Raw genomic sequence first — 27,079 nt, forward strand, 5'->3', positions numbered from 1 at the left:
TTTTTTTTTAAAGATTTTATTTATTTGACAGAGAGAGACACAGCGAGAGAGGGAACACAAGCAGGGGGAGTGGGAGAGGGAGAAGCAGGCTCCCCGCAGAGCAGGGAGCCCGATGCGGGACTCGATCCCAGGACTCTGGGATCATGACCTGAGGCTGAAGGCAGTCGCTTAACCAACTGAGCCACCCAGGCGCCCCCAGGATGGTATGTTTTAAATATATCTGTTAAATCCACTTGATCCAATATGTCATTCAAAGCCATTTTTTCCTTGTTGATTTTCTGATTGGATGATCTGTCAGTTGATGTATGTGGGGTGTTAAAATCCCCTACTATTATTGGAGCACCTAGCTGGCTCAGTTGGTAGAGCGTGCGACTCTTGATCTCAGGATTGTGTGTTCAAGCCCCATGTTGGGTATAGAGCTTGCTAAATAAATAAATAAATAAATTTCCCTACTATTGTATTAGTATTGATTAGTTTTTGTAATGTTTGTTATTAAACTGTTTTATACATTTGGGTACTCTCATTTTGGGTGGGTATTTACAATTGTTATATCTTCTTGTTGGATTGTCCCCTTTATTATTATATAGTGTCTTTTTTTTGTCTGTTGTTACAGTTTGTTTTAAAATCTGTTTTAAATGGGTATTGCTACTCCAGCTTTCTTTTGATATCCATTTCCATGATAAATGTTTCTCCATTCCTTCACTTTCAGTCTGCAGGTGTCTTTAGGTCTTAAATTTGAGTCTCCTGTAAGCAGCGTATAGGTGCGTCTTGTTTTTTTATTCATTCTGTCACTGTATATCTTTTGATTGGAGCATTTAGTCCACTTACAGTCAAAGTAATTATTGATAGGGGCACCTGGGGGCTCAGTTGGTTAAGCGTCCACCTCTTGATTTCAGCTTAGGTTGTGATGTCAGGGTCCTGGGATCCAGACCCACATTGGGCTCAGTGCACAGTGGGGAGCTGGCTTGAGGATTTTTCTCATTCTCCCTCTGCCCCTTCCCCTGCACGTGCACGCTTGTGTGTGCACTCCGTGCAGTCTCTCCCTCTCTCTCTAAAATAAATCTTTAAAAAAAAAGGAATTGTTGATAGATATGCATTTATTGCCATTTTAGTCCTTGTTTTGTGGTGGTTTCTGAAGTTCTTCTCTGAGCCTTTTCTTTCTCTTTTATGTTTTACTAGTTTTCTTTAGTGATATATTTGGATTCCTCTCTCTTTATTCTTTGTATATGTATTAGTAGTTTTTGATTTGTGGTTACCAATAGGTTTATTTATTTATTTACTTTTAAAGGATTTTTATTTATTTATTTGTTAGATAGAGCACAAAGGGCAGGCAGAGGGAGAAGCAGGCTCTCCACTGAGCAGGGAACCCTGTGCGGGACTTGATCTCAAGACCCTGGGATCATGACCTGAGCCGAAGGCAGATGCTTTACCAACTGAGCCACCCAGGCATCCTTACCATTAGGTTTATATATAACATCTTCTGCATATGTTAGTCTATATTAAGTTGATGGTTGTTTAAGTTTGAATCATTCTTTACTCCTCTCCTCCCCACATTTTAGGTATATGGTGTCATACTTTGCATCCTTTTATTTTGTGAGTTCCTTAACTGAATTTTTACAGAAATATTCTTTTTTTTTTTTTTTTTACTGCTTTTGTGTTTCCTACTTTTATACTGTCACTTTTGGTCTTTCCTTTCCACTCAAAGAATCCTCTTTAATATTTCTAACAGGGCTAGTTTAGTGGTCATGAACTCCTTTAGTTTTTGTTTGTCTAAGAAACTCTTTATCTCCCCTTCTATTCTGAATGATAGCTCTGCTGGATAGAATATTCTTGGCTGGATAGAGTATTCTTGGCTGGAGATTTTTCCCATTTATTAGAATATATCATGCCACTCTCTCAGGCTTTCACAGTTTCTGCTGAAAAATCCAATGAAGCCTTATGGGGTTTCCCTTCTGTTACTGTCTTCTTTTGTCTTGCTGTTTAAAAAAATTTTTATCACTACATTTTGCCATTTGAATTACAGTATCTCTTGGTGTCGATTCTGTTGATTTTGTTCATGGTTCTCTGTATTTCCTGGATCTGGATATCTTTCCTTCTCCAGATTAGGGAAGTTGTCAGCTCTTATTTCTTCAAATAAATTTTCTGCCCCCTTTTCTCTCCTTCTTCTTCTGGGACCCCTATGATAAATGTGTTTATGTTTGATGGAGTCACTAAGTTCCCTAAGTCTATTCTCGTTTGGCATAGTTTTTTTTTCTCTCTTTTGTTCAGCTTGATTACTTTCTGTTATTCTGCCTTCTGTGTTGTTAGTTTGTTCCTTTGCTTCTTCCAGTCTGCTGTTCATTCCATCAAGTGTGCTTCTTCTTTCGTTTATTGAGCCCTTTATTTCTGCTATGTTATTCCTTATCTCTGTGTTAATCGTCCTGTTGATGCTTTCCACTCTTTTCTCAAGCCCAGCGAGTATTTTTATGATCACTACTTTAAATTCTCTATCAGACATGTTACTTATATCTGTTTCACTTATATCTCTGGCTGTGGCCTTGTCCTGCTCTTTCCTCTAGGACACATACCTCTGTCATTTCATGTTTTTCTAAGTCTCTGTGCCTGTTTCTCTGTGTTAGGACGATCAGTTATGTCTCCTGTTCTTGAGAGTAATGGCCTTAGGAAGAAGAGGTCTCGTACTGCCCTTAGTGCAGTGTCCGCTGTTCCCCAGAGCCTGGCACTTCACGTAGTGTCTCCATTGGGTGCTGCCTGCGCTCTGCTGTCGTGTTCTGGTTACTTTATCCCTCAGGCCAGTCATCTGCAGAGGCTGTCTTTGCCTGTTGTGAGCAATGTTTGGTCCCTGGCCTGAATGTGACAAGATTTACTAAATGTGCTCCGGTTGGCTCTGGTGAAATGAGACCTGTTGCTACTGTTGCCTGAACGGAGGCCCTGCAAAACTCCCGGGTCAGGAGAGGTGTTGTGGGCAGGAGGTTGTGCCAGTCTTTAGGGGTCGGGGGCCCAATATGCTGGGATTGAGGCAAGCCTGATTGGGAAGGACAGTTCCACTGGAGCTCACCGGGGGCTGTATGGCTTGATGTAAGCAAGTTAGGCAGGGAGGGGTGTGCTGGCTCTGCAGGTGACCCTGTGCTCATGCTGAGTGGCGGGGGCAGGGGATGATGGTGCAGGGCAGTTCCTTCATTCCTGGACAGGTCTCTCTGCAAACACCGCCATTTGGATGAGCAAACAACTTCCCCGCTGTGTGCCCCAGGCGCTTTTGAGATTGATGTTTCCATATTATATGTCCATGGGCTGTTTGCCCTGCCTTCTCTCCAAGAATAGTCCCAATGCCCACTAGGCTCTCCCTGAGCCAAGCCTGCGGACCTGTTTGCAAGAACTCATCAAATTTGGCCCCTCTTGAGTTCCAAGCCATTGCTACGGAAATTTGTCTTCCACATGTGGGTGCTAGTCTGTCTCTTGCTCTTCTTTGCCACGGTGGCTCCCTGCCCACTGCAGTGACCAGGATCCATTTCCCTCCCAAACTGTGTCTCTGCACTTCATACCTTCTTTGTGTGGTTTCTTTTCTACCTTTAGTTGTGGAGTTTGTTCTGCCAGTCTTCAGGTCAATTTCTGGGGTATTGGGATGATTTGGTAGTTACCTAGTTGTGTTCATAGGACCATGAGGCAAGCCTAGGGTTCTCTTACTCCTCTGGCATCTTCCCCCTTCAGTAAATACATTCTTTAATAGCATCTTTAGTACTGAGTATTTTTCTTTTCTTTTTTTAAAGATTTTATTTATTTATTTGACAGAGAGAGAGCACAAGTAGGCAGAGGGAGAGGGAAAAGCAGGCTCTCCGCTGAGCAGAGAGCCCAACGCAGGGCTCCATCCCAGGACCCCGGGATCATGACCTGAGCCCAAGGCAGATGCTTAACTGACTGAGCCACCCGGGCGCCCCAGTATTGAGTCTTTTTCTAATAGCATGTCACTTTTCTATTTTCTATCAGGAGAGCAAACCCTGGACCTGGAGTTCACTATTTCAAGAAATTATATATTGAAGTAAAATGCTGCATGAGTTAGAAAAAGGAAGGATCCAGAAACATATGGGAAGGAGGGAATGAATCAACTGAATTTCCTTGATTATGCATTCTTTTATTTTCTCCACTTCCTTCTTTCTTTGTTATAATTTGATCGTAAGGTGCAGAGAGTACTCTTTTGGAAACAGATTTTTAACATTTGAATTAGAAGGATAATGCTTTAGAAATACTGACTTACGTTCTCTGGGATATTTGCTTAGCTGTTTATCCAAGGTTTGATCCATCAAATTTAAGCTTTTTTGTGATCAATAGTTTTTGTTTTTTGTTGTCCTTATCTCTTGTTCTGCTTACTCAAGCCTTTTATTAATATTGGCAACATTTTTTATTTAAAGGAGAGAAGACTATATCCAAACTTTAATAATTTTACATCTCTACCAAACATAGAAGCTAGAGAGAGTTCTGTGAAATGAGACCTGTTGATGGGCTACGTACATTATACTACCTTGTAGCAGTATCCCTGCTGTTCGCATATATCTTATATCTTAGGTTAAAGGAGGTTGCACAAGGTCAAAGATTATTTTGCATTCTAGCTTCTTCCACAGTTATACTGAACATGTCTTAGACATGTTAAGAGTATGGTAAATACTTTTTGGAGGAAGTGAATGAAAGAAATTGGGAGTATTCTTTGGCACAGAATATTAGGAATTCAGTTCTACATATGTTAAGTTTGGGATGAAAGCAAGTGAAAAGCTTTTGTAGCTGCTGATAGTAAAGTTTGGTAAATGAACAGGAGTGGGAATGTTGTTTCAAGATTTATTAGCTGAAAGTACCCTCACATCCTTTGTCCTTTCTTGTCATAGCAACACAATATATTGTTTCTGCCTCAGTACACTTCTCTCCATTTTGGGAGATTAGGAAACTGAGGTATAAGGTTTGATAGCAAATCTGTCTCCAAAGGAGAAGAAATAATAGCCCTCATTTCTAAGTATAGTAGTCTTTCTTTCTTTTTTTTTTTTTTAAAGATTTTATTTATTTATTTGAGAGAGAGAGAGAGAGAGAAACAGCATGAGAGGGGAGAGGGTCAGAGGGAGAAGCAGTTTCCCCGCCGAGCCGGGACCCCGATGTGGGACTCGATCCCAAGACTCTGGGACCATGACCTGAGCCGAAGGCAGTTGCTTAACCAGTTGAGCCACCCAGGCGCCCAGTAGTCTTTCTAAAAGACCAAGTTACTATTTATATTTTAAGAAGGAGCACATGATGTCTGCTAGCAGAAGATAAATGAGAAGCAAACTGGGAAATACATTTTGTCTCTGGATTAATGCACCTACTACTGGGTAAAGATCAAAAGAGTTCTCTTCAACTCGTTTCAACTCTGAATATAAAACATTGAACTTCTCAGAGTCTTTTTTTTTTTTTTTTTTTAAGTAATTCAAAAGGAGACTCATCTTAGGAATAAACCTGGCTATCAAGGCCGGATAGGATGGTGTTTCTCTCCATCTAAAGATGCTGCCTTGGTCTTGAATAAAAATTGTTGCAGACATCTTTGCACTCTGTTGAATATAGTTGATCTTCATTTTATAGGCTCTAATTCTGCTCTGTATCCAGTTAAATAGGAGGAAGGGGTATGTATGTCTGTGTGTGTAAAATCTGAAGCTGTTTTCAGACACTTATCTTTATCCATTTCTAATTAACCACAAGGAAAATACCCATACTGAACGCAACGTGAACTGAACTTAAAATCGTTCTGTGAGACACACACCCAATGTTCCAACTGTTCCTTTACCTTTTAAGATAGAAGCATTTTCTAGAAACTGAGGGAGGGTGGGTTGTTGGACATAATCTTTTCAAGACTGACATGGTTCTCTTTCTTTTGCAGGCCTGATTGTTGGCAATGACATCGATAAGAGGCTGGCATTTCTTTCTGTTCTAACCAGCTACTTTATAACTGTGAATAGTAACTATGCGTATTTGTTGGTCAGCAAAACCAAGGAACAAGAGCTATGGCAGTTGAAAAAGCCTGTCTGATTCCAGCTTATTTTTCCTGGGTTTCATCATCAGAGACCTTCTCCTTTTCATCTCATCAACAATGTGGTATCTTTTACCATTCGATAAAGAGTAAGGACATGTCCATTGGTCAGCAACCAGAACTTAAAATCTGCTGGAATAAGGTCAGAGACCATTTCAATTACAGCTGAGGAAAATGAAATTTCCATTTTATTCCGTGCCTTGTGCAGGGAGCACACTAACTCTTAACAGAAAGGTGTGAGTGAAAAGAGATTGAGTTTGTCTAATAGAAGCTCACGGTTATGGCGAGTGACCCAACGTGATTAGAGGGGGCAAAAGCCACACAGGAACTCATGACGGGCTATACCATGTTGCGGAATGGGGGAGTGGGGAATGGAGGTCAAACCTGTATGTTACGGTGGTCCAACCGGATACGACTCACATGGCTCAGCTTTACGCTCTTCATTATTCTGGTGTTCTTCCCCCTGATTGCTCACTATTATCTCACCACTCTGGATGAGGCTGATGAGGCAGGCAAGCGGATTTTTGGCCCAAGGGCTGGTAATGAACTATGTGAGGTAAAGCATGTGCTGGATCTTTGCCGGATTCGTGAGTCTGTAAGTGAGGAGCTCTTGCAGCTGGAAGCCAAGAGGCAAGAGCTGAACAGTGAAATTGCCAAGCTGAATCTGAAGATTGAAGCCTGTAAGAAGAGTATTGAGAATGCCAAGCAGGACCTGCTTCAGCTCAAGAATGTTATTAGCCAGACTGAGCACTCTTATAAAGAGCTGATGGCTCAAAATCAGCCCAAACTTTCTCTGCCTATCCGATTGCTTCCAGAGAAGGACGATGCTGGTCTTCCTCCCCCAAAGGTCATACGGGGATGCCGGCTGCACAATTGTTTCGATTATTCTCGCTGTCCTCTCACCTCCGGTTTTCCAGTCTATGTATATGACAGTGACCAGTTTGCCTTTGGCAGCTACCTGGATCCCTTGGTCAAGCAGGCTTTTCAGGCTACAGCACGAGCCAACGTGTATGTTACAGAAAATGCGGACATTGCCTGCCTTTATGTGATATTAGTGGGAGAAATACAAGAGCCAGTAGTGCTTCGGCCTGCCGAACTTGAGAAGCAGCTCTCTTCTTTACCACATTGGCGGACAGATGGACACAACCATGTCATCATCAATCTGTCGCGGAAGTCGGATACACAGAACTTACTATATAACGTGAGCACAGGCCGTGCCATGGTGGCTCAGTCTACTTTCTATGCTTCCCAGTACAGACCTGGCTTTGACTTGGTAGTATCGCCACTAGTGCATGCCATGTCGGAGCCCAACTTCATGGAGATCCCACCACAGGTGCCAGTTAAGCGGAAGTATCTTTTCACCTTCCAGGGTGAGAAGATTGAATCACTGAGATCCAGCCTTCAGGAGGCCCGCTCCTTTGAAGAAGAAATGGAAGGTGACCCTCCAGCCGACTACGATGATCGTATCATTGCCACCTTCAAGGCTGTCCAGGACAGCAGGCTAGATCAGGTCCTGGTAGAATTTACGTGCAAAAACCAGCCTAAAGCCAGTCTGCCTACCGAGTGGGCACTGTGTGGTGAGCGTGAGGACCGCTTGGAATTACTGAAGCTTTCCACCTTCGCTCTCATTATCACTCCTGGGGACCCTCACTTGGTTATTTCATCTGGATGTGCGACACGGCTCTTTGAAGCCCTGGAAGTCGGTGCTGTCCCAGTCGTGCTAGGGGAGCAAGTACAGCTTCCTTACCAGGGCATGCTGCAGTGGAATGAGGCAGCCCTGGTGGTGCCCAAGCCGCGTGTGACCGAGGTTCATTTTCTGTTACGAAGCCTCTCGGATAGTGATCTGCTGGCCATGCGGCGGCAAGGCCGCTTTCTCTGGGAGACTTACTTCTCAACCGCTGACAGTATTTTTAATACCGTGCTGGCTATGATTAGGACTCGCATACAGATCCCAGCTGCTCCCATCCGGGAAGAGGCAGCAGCTGAGATCCCCCATCGGTCAGGCAAGGCGGCTGGAACTGACCCTAACATGGCCGACAACGGGGACCTGGACCTGGGGCCAGTGGAGACAGAGCCGCCTTATGCCTCACCCAAATACCTCCGCAACTTTACTTTGACTGTCACTGATTTTTACCGCAGCTGGAACTCTGCTCCGGGGCCTTTCCATCTGTTCCCCCACACGCCCTTTGACCCTGTGTTGCCCTCAGAGGCCAAATTCTTGGGCTCAGGGACTGGATTTCGGCCTATTGGGGGTGGAGCTGGGGGTTCTGGCAAGGAGTTTCAGGCTGCACTTGGAGGCAATGTTCCACGAGAGCAGTTCACAGTGGTGATGTTGACCTATGAGCGGGAGGAAGTGCTTATGAACTCTCTAGAGAGACTGAATGGCCTCCCTTACCTGAACAAGGTAGTGGTGGTATGGAATTCTCCCAAGCTACCGTCGGAGGACCTTCTGTGGCCCGACATTGGCGTCCCCATCATGGTAATAGAAAAATGAGCAGTTTGTTTTACTGCATGAGATAGCATTTCACTTGTAATCCCTTTTCCAAATGTATATAATGTGTATCTTTGTAGACATAATTTTTTTTTTTTAACTATACAAATTTCCTTTCCCCGTGGAATTTCTGCTTGCTTCTTTTTTGGTCCTTTCAGGCCTTGTCAGTTCCATCTCTGCTACTCACTTCCTAAATCTCCCAAGACTCACCAAAACTGAAATCAGTATTGGCTCCATGAAGGTTTACAAAAGCCCTTTGGTTGCCCTATTGATGTCTTCCATGTCATAGCAAAGATGTTGAAAATGATGATGACAAAGCTAATACTTAGGAAGTGCATATGACCCAGGCAGCGTAATTTAGGATTTATAGAACTTACATCGTTATTATGGTTTCTTCACTTTCTGTCTGTGGAAACTGAGGCTTAGAGAGGTTAACTCTTTTGCCCAAGGTCATAATCATGACAAATCATGGACGAGCTGAGCTTTAGTGTGTCTGATTCCAGAAGTTCCAGTTCCAGTCACCACCCAGATTTAGCAAGAAGATCTGTTTCTTTATCAGGATATTGTAGAGGTTTTTTGGAAGATTGGAGTTGGGGTTTGAAATATTTGGGAGTTGGAGATCCTGAACCTTTTCTATAGTCTCTCACGGGTTCTTTCTCATTCTTTACCTTATCTTATCTGTCATGATTTGGATGCCGTATTTTACAGGAAAAATAATAGTCAATTATGCAGGATAGGGCTTTAGTTCTGAGGACTTTGTTTATCCACCTTCTGGCATAAATTTGGCAATCCAGAAGATTACCCATTTATCTTAAATGTGAGGCCTTAGAGCAAGTCATAAGCAAACAAACTGCCACTAGTTACCCTGTGGCATAGATACTTTCCAGAAAAGGGTAGCAAAGACAGGCAGAAGTTCTGATGGGCCCTGCATTGCTAGAAGCTTGCTTAAGAAAATTAGTGTAGTTTTTAGGAAGAATCCATTTAGAAGGGGAATGTTTGTGCTAGACTGGTTTTTAAAATTGTATCAGCAAGAAACTGATTCATGTGAAATATTTTCTGGGCAGCAGCATGGCATAATAGGATGGTATGAGTTTGGGAGTAATAAAGACCTGGGATTAAGTAGTCAATTTTGTGATCTTTGATGAGTTAATTAACTTCTTTGATTTAAGGATTAGAGAGGAAAATAAAATAATACAAGTAAGGAATCTAGAAAGGTACCCAATAATCGTTTGATTCCTACTTATCCCTTCATGTCCAAGAAGATAAGTATGGATATGCTGCCCATGTTATGGACAACTTTAACTCACTTCTATCCTCTGCATAATTTCCCCTTGTGTCGTAGCTGTTACTGCTTCTCCTATATAAATCTTTGTTTTAAATTTTCTATCGCTGCTAGTCTTTTTTTTAATTGAATTTATAATCTGAGTCTCTTCAGACTATGTAGGGTTCTAAAAACTTTTGATCCCAGAATTTATCTTGTATATTAAGAAAAGTGTTGTGAATGGGAAGATTTCTTTATAGGTTTCTTTCCAAATAAATTTCACTTTTTTCTTTCTCTGTTACAACTTTTTAAATGTCACTGAAATTAAAAGGAAAAAAAAAATTTGTTCTGTGAAAGGTGGATGCTGCTCAAATAGAATAATAAAGCAGGCTTTGTTTTCCATTTTTTCCTGAGTTTTCTTAGAATTTGGTAGGGATGTAGAGAAGCCGATGCCACCTTGTTAACAATGACTGAAATTTGTTAGAGAACTTACCAGAACTAATCCTCTCTTTTAACTCTGGTGGGAAATAAGTAGTCCTCTTTGATTACTGGGCAGCTCATTGCAATAATACAATGCCTAGTTGGAAAATGCCAGAAACTTTCCAAATGGGAGGCCATTCTGAATAGCTTGCTCATATTAGCGATACCAGTTTTTTCTAGTTCTTCTGAAAAAGAGGAAACAGTTTCAAGCTGGAGAATTCACTGTATTCTCTAAATATTTTGACTGTGCTTTCTATTTAAGAGAAGCAGGTTTTTTTGGGCAGCGGTTTAATTGCTGGCCTCTTGGGCATAGAGCCAACATTACCAGGTATTGAGACTAGGAGGGACCGGCAGCTCTCTCCCCTCTGGAGAAATGGCACTATTATGAAATGGCACTATTTATATCTGTGGAAACTGAGGCTTAGAGAGTAAGCCTTGTGGAGTAGTTTTCCTACTTGGGATGCAGACGTACCCTATCCATTATGTTATAATTAACAGGTCTTTCTAAAATTAGCAGTAGGGTGATTCCCAGGCAATCTCTCAGATTCCAGTCCTTCAGGGAAAATGATTTGAAATCAGCATATTTGAATCAACCCAGGAACCCACATACCATTTCAGAAAATGTTGGGCAATTTGTGCTTCTCTTGTGCTCAGGTTCTCATCTAAGCATTAGGCATAAATGTTAGGTATTTGTGGGCTATGAAATCTATTGAGCCCTAGGTTTTTAGTAGAGAGGGATTGTCTTAGGGGTGCCTACTGGTATTTGTATATTAAAATTCCTCATTCTTGTCTGTTATTTAGATAACAAAGGGGAAACTACATTGGAAACGGCTTAGAGTAAATGTGATCTTTACTGCCACCATCCTTGGATACTTTTGCCCCGAATGCTTTAATTCTCTTCAGTTCAGATGGGATAGGGCCTGGGCAAGGTGACTGGACTCTACCCAGAGAGATAGGAGAAGTGCCTTTAGTTGAAGTAGCTGTCTCTTCAGAATGGTGTGGGGCTGCTGAACAGACGTGGTGATGGTGGATGACTGCTCTGTCTCTTGCCTGTTTTGTAAACAGTTGAATCAGATTCCTTAGCTCTGGGAGCATAACAACAAAGACTATCTAATGGAAGTCAAGTGGAGAGAAGTATTATGCCAAGGGATTTGAAAGCTAATCCTTCCAAAAACTTACTGGGTTGGGTACGACCACTTCCATTGCATCTTAAAGATGTTCCACTGTTTTCAGGTCTCCCTTGTTTCTGATGGTATGTCAGTGGTTTTCAAATTTTTGTTTCCCCATATGGAATATGTTCTTTTTTCTCTGGCTGCTTTTAAGACTTTTTCTATTTGGTTTTCAGCGGTTTGAGTATGATATGCCTTGGTATGGTTTTTTTTGATTTGTGTTCTGACTGGGATTCACTAAGCTGCTTAAATCTGTCAATTTTTTTTTCATCATATATTGGGAAATTTTTACTTCATTATTTATTCAGATATTTTTTTCTTTTCCATTCTTTCTCCCCTCTCCTTTGGGGGCTTCATTATATGTATATTAAACATTTTGATTTTGTCCCACAGTTCTCAGTATCTGTTCATTTTTTTAAACCTTTTTTTTCTATTCTGTAGTTTTGATAATTTCTCTTGATTTATCATCAACTTCACAGACTTTTGTGTCATCTCTACAGTTAAGCTCATCCATTTAATTTTAAATTGCAAATGTATTTTCCAGTTCCAGAATATCCATGTTTTTAAAATAATAGTTTCTGTTTCTCTGCTGAGATTTCCTCTTTTTTTTTTTTTCCCATTCTGAGTATACTTTATTGTACATAGTTATAATAGCTACTTTAGCATCTTTGTCTGCTGATTCCAACATATAGGTCACTTGGTGGATTTGTTTTAACTGATTTTCTTGAGGGTCATGTTTTTCTGGTTCTTGGTACATCACAGTATTGTACAGTGTGAATATTATATTGTGAAGACCGTGGATTTTGTTTTATTTCTCTGAAAAGTACTGATATTTTAGTTTTCACAAGCAATTTATTCTGTTGGACTCAGACTGCAAGTTCTGTCTCTTGAGCAACAACTCAAATGTTAGTTCAATCCTTTTATCTTTTGTTGGTCTCCTTATAGACAGCACCAAGCATGCACACATGGTTTAGAGGTGGGCCAGAGACTGGGTAGTTTATACATAGAACTTGGAGCTCCCTCTATCTGGCTCTCTCTTTTCTGGAATCTCCTTTCTTTCCGAGGGCTGTTTTTGTCCCAGACTCTTTCCTCCCGTTCTTCAGTCCAGAAAGACTTGGATGTTGTATGTGAGTTTAGCTGTTGTGCATGGTGCTGACTGTGGCCTACTGTCAGGGTAAAGGCAACGGTGATTCTACTCATGTTGGTAATTCCTTCCTTAATTTCAGCTCCTCTCTGGAATTTGCCACCTTCTGCTCGCTGTCCAGTGCCTTCAGGTAACTGCTTTCTTGGTATTTTTGTCCAGAGTTTATAGTTACCATCTGCAGGAGGTTTGGGTCTGGTAGGAGCTTCTTCAGCCATCCTGAAAGCAGAAACCTCCAAGTAATCTCTTTTTGATACATAGTCCACCCCAGATTTTGGTTTGAGTTATTACTTCATTCTGACCAGTTAACACATCTTCCTCACTCTGCTTTGTGTTCTGGAAAATATTAATAAATAGGGTGGCCTTGTTTGGAGCATTCTGTGGAAATAAGAACATCAAAATCTGTCCTTTTCGAGTTTGAAAACTTGGGCTGTTATGAAGGAGGTCGTGTCTCAGTAATTAACAGTGTGGTCTTGCTCACTCAGAACACCACCCATCTTCACACTGCATACTTACTCATTTCTCAGACAGTCTTGTGGGCAGCCAGTTCCCCAGTTCTTAATTTTTAATTCTCTTCTCCGTGAAGGGTACAGTCAATTTACGTAGGGTGCCTGGGAAGGCCTCTTTGAAGAGGTGACATGTGAGCAGAAGCCTGAGTGAAGTGAGGGAATGGACCATGTAAATTCTGGAGGAATGTACAGAGAATGGCAAATGCAAGAAGCTTTTCATGTTTGGGACATGGCAAGAATGCCCTGGGTATCTGGGGTGGAGTGATCGAGGAGAGCATTTGAAAGCAGGTTGGAGAAAGCGGAAGTCAGCACATGTAGGACCATGTAGGCCATGGTAAGGATTGGAGATTTTATTCTAGGTATGTTAGGATGCAATTAGAGGGTTTTGAGTGAGGAGTAATATGATATGTGTTGGACTATGGGGAAAAGAGCAGAACAAACAGTTCAAAGGCTATTTATTATTGCAGTAGCCTAGGTGAGGGGTGTTGGCAGCTTGGACCAGGGCAGTAGTGGTGGAGAGGGTGACTTAAACATATCACACCTCCCTTGTAGAAGTGGTAAGGCCAGAATGCGCCCATTTTTCCAAATGAAAACTATATATAGAGATAATGAGAGTATTTTTCACTGCCGTTTTCCCTCCTTCCCAGCCCTTGATATTAGAATTGAAAAAGGAGAATTCTATTTTGGGAGCCTGATGTCATGCCAGGGTGGTTATTGTCATGTCAGTCGTCATGCCAGTAGTCAACTAAGGGAAAAAGAAGGAAGACTAGAAGAGAATTCAGTGTCATTAATATTCAGGCTTGGGTCTCTGCCAGTCAGGCTGTTAAAGGCTTTACTTCTGGCTAGACCCCAGGCAACAGTAGAGATAATTCCAAAGGCTATACCTTAGAAAGTTGATACACTTTATTTTTTATCTGTGCCCACTCTCCTTTAAAAAATATTACTTGAGGGGCGCCTGGGTGGCTCAGTTGGTTAAGCGACTGCCTTCGTCTCAGGTCATGATCCTGGAGTCCCTGGATCGAGTCCCGCATCGGGCTCCCTGCTCGGCGGGGAGTCTGCTTCTCCCTCTGACCCTCCCCCCTCTCATGTGCTCTCTCTCTCTCTCTCATTCTCTCTCTCAAATAAAATTAAAAAAAAAAAAATAAAAAAAAATATTACTTGAATATATCAGATGATAATTTCCTAAAATTGTGATTTTGAAGCACAACTAATAGGAAAAATCTTGTCCAGCTTTTCTAGGTCCAAGACTGTAGAAAGTCTGGTAGACTTCATTAGGTATATCTGGGTTTTATTGTTGTTGTTGTTGTTGTTGTTGTTGTTTTTACATCATGTTGCATAAATGATTTCCTAATTGCTACAAATTAGTTCTTTAAGTAGAATCTTCCCCTCTTAGTCTATATGTACTCTTTTTATTAATTCAGTTTTAGTATATGTGCTGCCGAAGCGAGCACATCTTTTTATTAATTCAAAGTAAGGAGTCTGAGAATTTTATTGCTTTAGGTCCACTCAACAAATTAATATTGAAATTAGAACTTAGGACTTCTGACCATGGTCAGTGCATATTTTTCTTTTTTACCAAACCTAAATTTCTTGAAATGGCACAGTTTCTCTCCTTCTCTCCCTCTCCCCCATATATATAATATTCACAAAATAAAATAGGAAGAGATTGTATTAATCTTATGTAATAATAAGTGCTAACAATTTTTGAGCGTTTTCTATGTGCTAGGTCAGCACTGTGTTGTGCCCCTGATACGCATTCTCTCATTTGATGGTGAACCTCTAACCTGTGCTGTGTTACCTACAGTTTCATAGGGATCACGTGTAACTTTTTCTCTTATATGAATTAAAGCAGACTTATTACCTAAAATATATTATTTTTTAATACTGCATTAGAGCCAAATTTAAGTAAGTTATAAATAGAAAACCAATTCACTGTGTTACCTTCTTACTCGTTTCTCTTCCTTCTGTGCATTTCCTAACTTTTTGTCCCCACCACTTGGTGTTTATTGAATGAGTCCCTTGAAAAATCAATATATCTTAAGGCTCCTTGGCCTTTCTCTGTTGATCACCATCACCTCAGGCTGTTTCACATGGGTCCTCACAGGTGGGTGTACATGACTATGTGCTTCCTTTTGGACCTCATTTTCTTGATTCCTGAGCTCTATGATGGGTTACTTTTTTAAGTTAGAGGAAAGGGGAGGATGGAGGACAAAAGTTAGACGCTGTTTACCTAATTGCTTATATGATGACTTGACGTAAGGTTCATTTTCAGAAATGTATTCATTACAGAAGTGCATGATACATGTGTATGTATTGAGGCTGGAAACTGCTGGCTTTGGCTGAGCAAAACTTGATCTTACAGAGAAAAAGGGGGCACCCCAGTGGCTCAATTGGTTAAGTGTCCAAACTCTTGATTTCGGCTCAGGTCATGATCTCAGGGTGGGGAGATTGAGCCCCACCATTGGGCTCTGCACTGGGCGTGTAGCCTGCTTGGGATTCTCTCTCTCCCTCAAAAAAAAAAAAAAAAGATAACATGATAAGTGAATTTAAATTGCTGAATTTAGTAGGTGGCATTATGTGTTTGAGACTTTATATTTTCCACATACATTTTCTTTTCTGTTTTTTTTTTTAAAGATTTATTTATTCTGAGAGAGAGTGTGCGTGCACATGTACGTGTGAGCCTGGGGAGGGGCATAGGGAGAGGGAGAGAATCTCAAGCAGACTTCCTGCTCAACATGGAGCCTGATGGGGGACTCAATCTCATGACCCTGAGATTATCACCTGGTGTTGAAATCAAGAGCCGACCGCTTAACCAGCTGAACCACCCAGGAGCCCCTCCACATACGTTTTCTAATTTTATTTCTTCTCAGGTATGTTTTACCTTTTTGTGCTCTCTGTTCTTGGTCTGTTTTATGACTTGGGTTAATTCACTTAATCTCTTCATGCCCAATTTTTCTTGCCTACCAACTTCCCGAAGACCTGCCTGTGGCTAGTCATGAGCTACTTTTATAAAAGATTCCATATTTAGGTATATCTTCTGTTTGAATCCAAATTCATCCTTCTACATTTAAGCAACTATCACTTACTAATTGTTGACATGTTCTATTGTTCCTTATTAATAGCAATAACTACTTATATTTCCATCCCTTACATATTAAGAGATATTTGCTAACTATTAGTTGGGCATCAAATTTATCATGATAACTAATTAAATATTTATGATATAAATTGATACTTTCCTACTTAATGTGGGTTTGCTGATTCTGTCTGGATTTAGAAGCCAAATGCCTTGTTAGCATACTAGGAGAAAGGATCCTATTAGAATAGTAGCTCTTTATCATTCATAAATTCCAGGATTCCTCAAGGACCAACTTGAATGTTACCTGAGGTTACTAATTACTTTTTGATCATGCATACACTTGTGTACATTTGCATATGGTAGGGTTCCAGGCCATGATTGCTGTACTGTTCCATTGTGACAGGAAGAGAGTTTCAGTGAGAGAAAGTCAAGGCTTTTATGAATGATGGTAAACAGGACAACTAGTGAAGCATCCCCAGGAAGCATTGTATGTGAAACAAGAAAAATGAATGTTACTCAGCATTGCTCCTGACTTGGTAGTTGTAGGTTGATGGATTGTTGTGCTGTAGAAAGCTAGATTAAATAGTAGGAGGTTTCAGTATATAGAATGTTATAGTTTTGATATATAAATTTAGCAAGTCTTTATTCCATATTCTGAAAATAGAATGGACAGGGCTAAATTAGGGCTTATTTCCTAGTCATTTGTTCATTCATTCATTTATAAAATGTTTGTTGAACACCTACTGGAAGTAGTCTATACATTCTGGTCAGTGTCGTAACCAGTAATTCACTCAGGAAATGAAGGTCAGTCTTCGTGTTCACAGGTTTCTAAGGTATAATCATAAGGCATGAAAAAATAGCCAGTGTTGAGGAAAAAGGAGTTTTTTAATTTGAAAAACAAAACAATGTCAACAAAAATGAGAGTATTTCCTAAACATGACTTCTCTGGATGACTCATTTCTTTCATGTTTGATCTGCCATTTCTCAAACTCTTAGAGGCCAATGCTGATATGCAAGTCTGCATTACAAATATTTAAATTTTTTTGTCCTTATGATTTTGGTGCTAGAAGGGATAATGGTTGGTTTGCTGAGCTTTTGTCTAGCCAGTAAGCACTATAGCTCTGAAGCAGAACTGTTAGAAGAAAGCTTTTACTCTTTTCCCCTCCTCAATTTTAGTTTGTATGTGCAGTCTTTATAAGTGCAGAAATCTCTTTTTGGTTATGAGGAAAAGGTGATTGTTCTTAAATGACAAACTACATTTATTCTTTGAAGTTTGCTGTACCGTCTTTGATTGTTGACTTTAAATCAGGGTGTCTCAACAGTGGCCCAAAAGACATTTAGGGCTGGATGATTCTTTGTTGTGGGGGCTTGTCCTGTGCTTTGTAGGATTTAGCAGCATCCCTGGCCTCTGCTCATTAGACATGAGTAGCTTACCCCCTTCCACCACCAGTAGTGACAACCACAAATGTCCATAGATACTGTTTTAAATGTTTCTTGATGGGCAGAATCACTCAGAGTTGAGAATCCCTGCTGTAAATTGTGAAAGCAGACTTATTAACCACAGTTGTTTGTGAGCTAACCAGAAATAAGCTGCTGCAATTCATGATGTTGTGTTTCTCTGATTATAATTCTTAAATAATTCTTAAATTATTTCTTTTATTCTGATGGCTATTGCATCAGTTCCCTTATCCTGAAAATCTTGCTTCCATTCAGCCCAGAGGAGTTGTGCCAGGATGAGCAGAGGTAGTATGTGTACTGTATTTCTGGAATCCACAATAGTTGTTTTTTTTTTTTTTTTTTTTTTAAGATTTATTTGAGAGAGAGTGTACCAGCGCAGGGAGAGGCAGAGGGAGAGGGAGAAGCAGGCTCCCTGTTGATTACGGAGCTGGACGCGGGGCTCGATCCCAGGACTCTGGGATCATGACCTGAGCCAAAGACAGACGCTTAACCATCTGAGCCACCCAGGTGCCCCCATAGTAGTTGTTCTTAATGGACTTTAATAACCTTGCTAAAAAAAATGGATGTGAAATCTATGCTAAAACACATTTGGTATTAGATTTTCAGTTCTCAGTCTTCCATTGAACAAGCAGGTCCTCTTGATTTGATTTACTTTGTAAATTGGATAAAAATTTTGGATATGCCATAGGCATCAGATCACGACTATTTTAGTTTTTGTTGTTGCTTCTTGTTTTTTTTTTTTTTTTAAAGATTTTTATTTATTTATTTGACAGAGAGAGAGAGAGCGAGAGCAGGAGCACAAGCAGGGGGAGTGGGAGAGGGAGAAGCAGACTTCCTGCCAAGCAGGGAGCCCGATGTGGGACTCGATCCCAGGACCCTGGGATCATGACCTGAGCCGAAGGCAGACGCTTAACGACTGAGCCACCCAGGCGCCCGTTGCTTCTTGTTTTTAAAGTGAGTTAGGTTGTTTATAAGATTATCAAGTTTGGCTGATAAACAAGTTCCATTTCTGCACACAACATGGTGCTTGCTATATTCATTTAGCAGAGAGGTTGCTTCCTTACCTTTGCACAAGTAAGTGGTAGAGTTGGAATTTAAACTCAGGCTTTTCTGATTGGCTCCAAAGCCTTGCTTTTTCCTCTACCAACCCTCTCAAAATAGGAATCACTGGGGGATTTTGCAGGTTCTGACTTGGTAGGTTTGGGGTAGGCCTGGATTTCTAAGAGAGTCCTAGGGAGGACAGGGAGGCCCCTGTTGCCGGTCTTTGGCTCACACTTTGAGTACTAAAGCTCTGTGCTATGTTCCTGGATTACTAATTTTGCTGTAGATAATCCTCCTGGTGTCTAACCTGCAAAACTGATGATCTACAATTGAATATTCAAGAAATGGATTTTTCAGTTATTTCTTCTTCATTTTAAGCTATGCGTATTCATTGCTAGAGTTGAGGGGGGAGCTTTATTCACCTGAACTGGCAGAATTGCAGTTCTATATTAAGTGAATGCTGGCATGTTAGGAAAGTAAAATGAAGGACCAAGGGTAGTTTGTTGGGTGTGGTTGAGCAAACAGATGCCATAGTCCATTGATTGTAAGGTGGACATTATTAACATTTTAACATCTCTAAAATTGGGTGCATCTTAAGATAGATGGCATTTTATGGTTGCTGAGGTTGGCATTTAGCTTCTACTTCCGGCCACTTTCCTGCTCCTTGGGGATGGAGCCCAGCAGCTTCTATGGTGAGTACTTGATCATCTCCCCCTCCTTGCTCTTTTCCCCGACGCAGACCTCAGTGCTTTGTTCTGTAACTGCTGAATCTGAGCTTGGGAGACAAGGCTTTAAGCCCAGGGATTTTTTTATACTGGCCAAACATGCTTCAGGGCAAGGTGGATTTCTGTGTCTATCACTTGGCTCTGACATCTGTTCTCTGTAGTAGCAAATCTATTAGAGATCCTTTCTTCTCTTGCCTTGCGAGGAACTCCTCTGGGGCTAAGGCAAAGTCTTAAGAAGCTCTTTAATAAAGTAAGCATTCTAAGTGATAAACTATTTCACGTGCTTTCTTATTTGGCAGCATTTTTCTTTCTTGATGGTACACAATTAATAATGCATTTTCCATAGGGCTTTGGTTTGATGAGAGCTCTAAATTTAATGTAAGTTTAGCAGAAGAAGACTGCTTTGGAGTTAGAGCCTCAGCTCTGCCACTTGTCGTCTGTGTACAGGGGAGAGTTGGACCTTATGACCTCCAAGGCCCTTTTAGCTCTGAACTAATTGGATTCTAAGTGTCTTAGAATGATTTGATCTAACACAGAAATGATTAATTTTGAAGACGGAGGAAGTGACAGGAGGCGTGAGAGCTGGGTCTCTAGGGAGAGAATAATTTTGGTAGAAGAATAGGAGAAAAAGTATTTTAAGCTGAAGAGACCATATTTGTGAGATCATAGGAGTACCTTTGAAAACATTCATAAACTTTTAGGCTGTGCATGTAATTCCATTCATCAAGCTAGGTAGAGCTTATTCTCAGTACAAGTAAAAGTTTTTGTTGAAAGTAAGGTGACCCTTCCAGTCTTTCTAAAAAGATGATTCTTCAGGAAGTTCTCTTTGTTTTTGTTTTTTTGAGAATAAAATGATAGTTCCTCATTAGTTGGATAAATTAGATATAGATACCATAAAAATAAAATGAGCTGTTAAAGTATTGAGTATGGTCATCCTCATTTGAGTATTGGGCAAGGTGATTAACAAAGCTACTACCTATGTTGTAGTAAACTGTACTTATCTAAGGTAAAGTCTAAATAAAAAAAATTTTTTTTATAATATAGTTCTGTTTGGGCACTAATCTTTGTTTTATGAAGAAAATACTGCTTTGCATATATGAGTCACTTTGGATAGAGATTCTTTGAATAGGGATTTGCTGTGGACACAGCAGTTAATTTTTCTGAATTAGGTACCCCTTGCAAGAAAAAGTTTTTGTATGTGTAGTCAGTGCTACAGGTGGGAATTGCAAAGGTGAGGTAACCTCTCCTGGGTGGGCTCTCCTTTTTTTTTTTTTTTTTTAAAATCTTAAAATTAGGCATCAGAAATGACACAGACTCAGGGGATTTCTGAGTTGGGTTTAAAACACATAAATTTTAAAAATTTATGAGCAAGCCTGGGGATTTGAACTGGGAATTATATCTCAGTTCTACTCTGCCACCTTGTGTTCTCTTGGGAAAGTTATTTTTGATTTCCTGAGACTGTGTTTATCACTTATGTAAAATAATCCTCAGCTTTAGCTTGTTTCACAAGAAAATTAGTTAGCAAATGACTAAAGCTTAAAATGTGAACTCCTTATACATTTGCTGAATTATAAGGCAGTTCCTATTCCTGAAAGGCATATGCTAGGTTTTACAAACCGTAGGCAACGGGGCAAGATTATTTAGTAAATTTAGCTACAGTCTCCTTTGACCTAAAGGCAGTTTTGGTTTTGCATTCTGTAATGCAGCATTGATCATTAGTGTTTTTACTTCCTCCTTACAGGTGGTCCGTACTGAGAAGAACAGTTTGAACAATCGATTCTTGCCCTGGAATGAAATTGAGACAGAGGCCATCCTGTCTATTGATGATGATGCTCACCTCCGCCACGATGAAATCATGTTTGGGTTTCGGTGAGCAGCTGACTTTCAAACAAGAAACACTTTTGTTTGCAAGTGACAGAAAACCAACTCAGACTTGGATTAGGCAGCAAAATGAATTTCTTGGCTGATAGTAACACAAATCCTCAGAGGTAGTAAGGGCTCACTTAGGACATAGCTGGATTTTGGGTCTTAGGTGATGTCGGAGAACTCCATTTTCTCTTCATCTCGAGGTTTTGCTTTCCTTTTTGTTGCCTTCGATTTCGCAAAGGCTCTTCCTCTGAGGCCAGAGAGATGGATTCTGTGATTGGCTGGGCCAGGGTTATCTGCCTGGCCCTGGAGCTGCAAGTACATCATCTTCCTACCACAAACCACAGGGACTGAGTGGAGGAAAGGGGTAGTTTCCTGAAGGAAATGTGAGGTTTTTGTGTTTACAGGAATGGGGAATAGCTCCCAGTCAGGCAGAAGCAACATGTTGCTATATGTTAGGGCAGTGGAACGGTGCCAGAGTCCTGGGGCTTGAAAGACTTAGGGAAAGCTGGGGTTGGATGCAAAGATCCAAGAGGAAAAAGAGGGGGAGGAGATGGAGGAGGTGGTTCTGAGGATGACAGTGCATGACATTTGTTGAACCCATACTGTGTGCCGGAGACTGGCTGAGCACTTTGTGTGGTTTATCTCAGTAATACTCCTAAAATTTGATGATGTAAGTTGTACTCATTTCCATTTTACATGGGACTAAATTGAGATCCAGGAGAACCAAACCATGATGCTAGAAAGTAAGTGGCAGAGCTGGAATTCAAGTGCAGGTTTGTCTGACTCCAGAACGTGGAGTCACCCACTACACTAACTATATTGTTTTTTGACTCTTAGTAGTTCTACTGGGGCTTAGATACCCCAGTTGAGGGAGCATTACAGGTAAGAGAATGGAGCAGATCAGGGTTATTCACAGTGTATTATGGACTGGTATGCAGGCCATGGGCAGTTTATCTGTCCACAGTGAGGTAAGTACAAAAATTGAGGGTAGGCCTTAGAGACTTTTGAAGCAATTTGACATTTACTGTGACATCCAAGTTTGTGATCGTTTTCTCACAGTTCAGTTTTGGTAACATTTATTAAATACAATTCACATGTCATACAATTCAGTCATTTGAGTGTATCATTCAGTGGTTTTAAGTATATTTACAGAGTTATGCAACCATCACCATGATCTTTTTAGAAATCTTCGTTACCGTCAAAAGAAATCCTGTGTACCCATAACTGGTCACTTCCCATTCCCTCCAACTGCTCTAAGCCCTAGGCAACCATTAATCTACCTGTGCCTCTATAAATTTGCTTTTTGTGGACATTGTCTATAAATGGTACCATATAATATGTGCTGTTTTGTAACGGTCCTTTCACTTAACCTAGTGTTTAAAATGTTCATCCATCTCATAGCATGTGTCGATACTTAATTCTGTATAGATATACACATGTTGTTCGTCCTTTTATCTGTTGATGGACATTTGGGTCATTTCCACTTCTTGGTTATTGAATAAGGCTGCTATGAAAATTCATGTACAAGCGTTTGTATGCATTTGTATTTCCTTTCTCTTGGATATATATGTTGGAGTGGAATCACTGAATCATACAGTAACTCTTTAACATTTTGAGGAACTGCTATATTGTTTTCTACAGAGGTTGCACCATTTTATATTGCCATCAGCAGTATATAAGGGTTCTAATTTCTCCATGTCCTTGACAGTACTTGCTATTTTTGTTTTTTATTTATAGCCATCCTACTGTGTGTGAAATGCTATTTCAATATGGTTTTTTTTTTTTTTAAAGATTTTATTTATTTATTTGACAGAGAGAGACATAGCGAGAGAGGGAACACAAGCAGGGGGAGTGGGAGAGGGAGAAGCAGGCTTCCCGCGGAGCAGGGAGCCCAATGCGGAGCTTGATCCCAGGACCCTGGGATGATGACCTCAGCCGAAGGCAGATGCTTAACGACTGAGCCACCCAGGCGCCCCTCAGTACGGTTTTGATTTGCATTTCCCTAATGACTAATGAAGTTGAGTATCTTTTCATGTGCCTAGGAACCATTTGTGTATCTTCTTTGAAGAAATGTCTTTTCAGATCCTTTGCCCATTGTTATTTAGATTGTCTTTTTATTATTGAGTTGTAAGACTTTCTTAACAATCATTGGGAATTTGTGGTTTAGCCTCTGGTATGGAACTGGAGAATTATTTCTGGCTGTACTACCTAACCTTTCATCACCCTGACTCTTCTCGTTTGTTTGGGCATCCTTTGATCTAAAAGCTTTTTCTTATCTCTCCAGTTTGCTTATTTCACCCTAATGGGAGTGGAACAGACCTAGGTTCAAAAGGAAAAGGCAGGTATAACAAGAACTACCTCCTCAGGCAAAAGATATTATGGTTTTGGCTAACTTCAACTTATGTAACAAAGAAAGAGGCAGATAAGTTCTTAATGGACAGGTAAAACAAAGGGGACCCAAGAGAATTGAAATGTACGCCCATACAAAAGCAGTACATGAATGTTCATAGCAGCATTATTTATAATAGTCAACAAGTACAAGCAGCACAGAAGGATAAATATCATATGATTCATATGATTCTACTTACGGCAGATTCACAGCGACAGATAGTCGAATGGTGGTTGCCAGGGACTGGAGGAAGGCAGGAATGGGGACTTAAGTGTTGTTGTTGTTGTTATTTTTTTTTTTAAGATTTTATTTATTGGAGAGAGAGAGAGAGAGAGCGCGCGCGTGCAGAGGAGGGGGAGGGGCAGAGAGAGAGAGGGAGAGGCAGATTCCCTGCTGAGCAGGAAGCCCGATGTGATTGGGGGCTCCATCCCACTGGGATCATGACCTGAGCTGAACTCAGAGACTTAACCGACTGAGCCACCCAGGCACCCCAGGAATTCAGTGTTTAATAGGCACAGAGTTTCAGGTTGGGAAGATGAAAAACTTCTGGAGTTGGATGGAGGTGATGGTTGTACGGTGTGAATATATTTAATGCCATTGAACTGTGCACGTAAACATGATTAAAATGGTAAATTTATGTTACATGTATTTTGCCACACAAAAATCAGTTGTTAAAAAATAACAAAAGAAGTGTGAATAACCCAAACATCCATCAACTAATGAATGGATTTTAAAAAAAGGTGATATATCCATACAATGGAATACTATTTAGCAATAAAAAGGAGTGAAGTACTGATATGAGTTACTGTATGGGTGAATCTTGAAAACATTAGTTTAATATGGACTTTAATGTACTAAATGTACATTAAATGTAATACTTTACATTAAATGTAAATGTACTTCAATATACTCTAATATCTTAAATATTTACTGATCTTTATTCAAAACTGTTTTGCCTAAGTTTCGAAGATCATAAAATCAGCTTTCACTTAAAAATTAACAGTAATGGGGCTCATGGGTGGCTAAGTTAGTTAAGCGTCCAACTCTTGATTTCAGCTTAGGTCATGATCCCAGGGTGATGGGATAGAGCCCTGCATCAGGCTCTGTGCTCAGCAGGGAGTCTGCTTGTCCCTCTCCCTCTGCTCCTCCCCCTCTCCTTCCCCCCTCCACTTGCACGAACTCTCCCTCTCTCTCTCTCAAATAAATAAATCTTTTAAAAAAAAATTAACTCGGGCTCCCTGCTCAGTGGGGAATTTGCTTCTCCTTCTGCCCCTCACCCAGCTCGTGCTCGTTCTCTCTCTCTCTCTCAACTAAATAAATAAAATCTTAAAAAAAAATGAACAGAAACATCTTTTGCTTCATTCAGGTAACTCATTAAAAATTGTTTTGATCTTGCATACTTAAAAATATGTCTTTATTTAAAATATGTAGTATTTGAACTGTTAACAGTTTTTTGTTTTTATTGAACTGACTGTACTAATATGGAAATGATGTGTGGTAAATGATGTGCCGAAGTTCATACCACAAAAAGGTTGAATTGATGCACTTATTTCCAAGATGATAGTATTTAAGTTTGAAATGTAAATAGAAGAATATTACTCATGATTCAAATTCTTCAGTGGAATTCTATCTTGATTTCATTATTTCTAAAATTTTCCTTAGTTTTTTGAAGTTTCATTTATCTAGCGAATTTTTTATTTTGAAGTTTGAGCTATAAAATTACCTTTGAAACTTTTTCCTGTTATAGTGTGTTGGGGGGCCCCTGGTTGGTGCAGTTGGCTGAGCATCGGACTCTTGATTTCTCCTCGGGTCATGATCTCAGGGTCGTGGGATTGAGCCCTAGGTTAGTTCTGAGCCAGGAGTCTGCTGGAGTTTCTCTCTCCCTGTCCCTCAGCCCCTCCCTGTGCTCTCTCTCTAAAGTGAATAAATAAATCTTTAAAAAAAAATACAGTGTGTTGGTAATTAAAATATTAACACATTTAAAGAACAATTCATTAAAGGTAAAGTATACCAAAGCCTGACCTATAATACAGCACATATGTTAAAAACATTTAGTGCAGTGCAAGTTTGAGTATAATATTAAGGAACTGATTATGGGCAACATTTTTATATAAATTGGTAGCATTATTTATATTTGATATTTTATTTATTTATTTTAAAGATTTATTTATTTTAGAGCCCAGGCACAGGAGCAGGGGAGGGACAGAGGGAGAGGAAGAGAAGCAGACTCCTGCTGAGGGTGGAGCTGGATTCACCTAGATCTCACAACCCTGAGATCATGACCTGAGCCAAAATCAAGAGTCAGACCCTTAACCAACTGAGCCACTAAGGTGTCCCTATATTCAGTCTTTTAAAATGCCTAACTTTCAAATATCCACTGAGACCATACTATCTAAAACTACTGATGTGCTGTCCCAGGAATTTAGTTAAGCCTTTATCTGAGTTTATCTTATACCATTGCTTCCATATGGACTTTTTTCCTTATTATTTAATAAATAATTAACACCCAGTTGACTGTATCATGATTTGACAGCCCTTAACAAATTAGATATCTTATCTTTTGATATAATGTTTGTAGCCAGTGAGATTCTGCCTTATTAAGAATTTATTACATTATATTTATTTAAATCAACCAAATCAGATGATTGAAATATTCAGTTTCCTATTCTGCTTTATGGGTAGTACTAGTAGGAGCAATAGGCATTTGAAAAGATCAGTACTTTTAGGAATATTGATAATAACATTTGGATGTCCCAGTGGTATTTATTAGCAGTTCTTACATTCAAATATATCATGAAAACATCTTACAGCTTTTTAGGTTAGTAATTTGGAGCCATTTTTAGGAAATAAATTAGGACTGAGGTGTAGGACTTGGGTAGGAGATGGCAGAAGGCTCATCTAGAAGACTGTTATATTGTGATAGAAGTTGCGGTTTCTCATCTATTGGACTAGATTAATTGCTTTCAAACTTAATAGGAGAGGAACTCTTTTGGAATGAGATCTTTTGTCTTTTAGGAGTTGAAGTTCCATGTAAATGATGAGAGAGTTTCTCAAGCAGTTTAAATCTTGTTTGGGGGTTAGGCGGAGTGGGGATGTAGTGGTTCATTGTTTACAGGACTCCTGAAGCCCTTCTACACAGCTATAGGGTTCTGTAGCGCGTAAGTGCTTTCAGCTTTCTGATTTTAGCCTGTGAAATTGGGGAACTGATTTTATTTGTTCTACATTATCTATAAGTTTGGAGATGATATAAAAGTTTATCCTAGAAATATACTGAATTTTCAGTTTATTATTATTTTTTTATTATGTTATGTTAATCACCATACATTACATCATTAGTTTTTGATGTAGTGTTCCATGATTCATTGTGTATAAAACCCAGTGCTCCATGCAGAACGTGCCCTCTTTAATACCCATCACCAGGCTGGGGGGG

The 27,079-nt window shown here is 40.1% G+C and overlaps 1 protein-coding gene across 8 annotated transcripts in view; it reads left to right on the top strand.

Moving 5' to 3' along the window:
• Positions 1–27,079, top strand: part of EXTL3 (exostosin like glycosyltransferase 3) — a 141,596-nt gene that overhangs the window by 94,573 nt on the left and 19,944 nt on the right. For all 8 annotated transcript variants that reach the window (XM_081810590.1, XM_081810587.1, XM_081810600.1 and 5 more), the window contains 2 exons: positions 5,888–8,516; positions 21,133–21,260. In XM_081810590.1, the coding sequence (XP_081666716.1) occupies positions 6,369–8,516; positions 21,133–21,260 (2,276 nt within the window). In that variant the 5' untranslated portion in view covers positions 5,888–6,368. The remainder of the gene's footprint in view (positions 1–5,887; positions 8,517–21,132; positions 21,261–27,079) is intronic.

The sequence above is a fragment of the Leptonychotes weddellii genome, chromosome 2, assembly GCF_054177405.1.
Source record: "Leptonychotes weddellii isolate Sample4059 chromosome 2, ASM5417740v2, whole genome shotgun sequence".
In the NCBI taxonomy this organism is placed as follows: domain Eukaryota; kingdom Metazoa; phylum Chordata; class Mammalia; order Carnivora; family Phocidae; genus Leptonychotes; species Leptonychotes weddellii.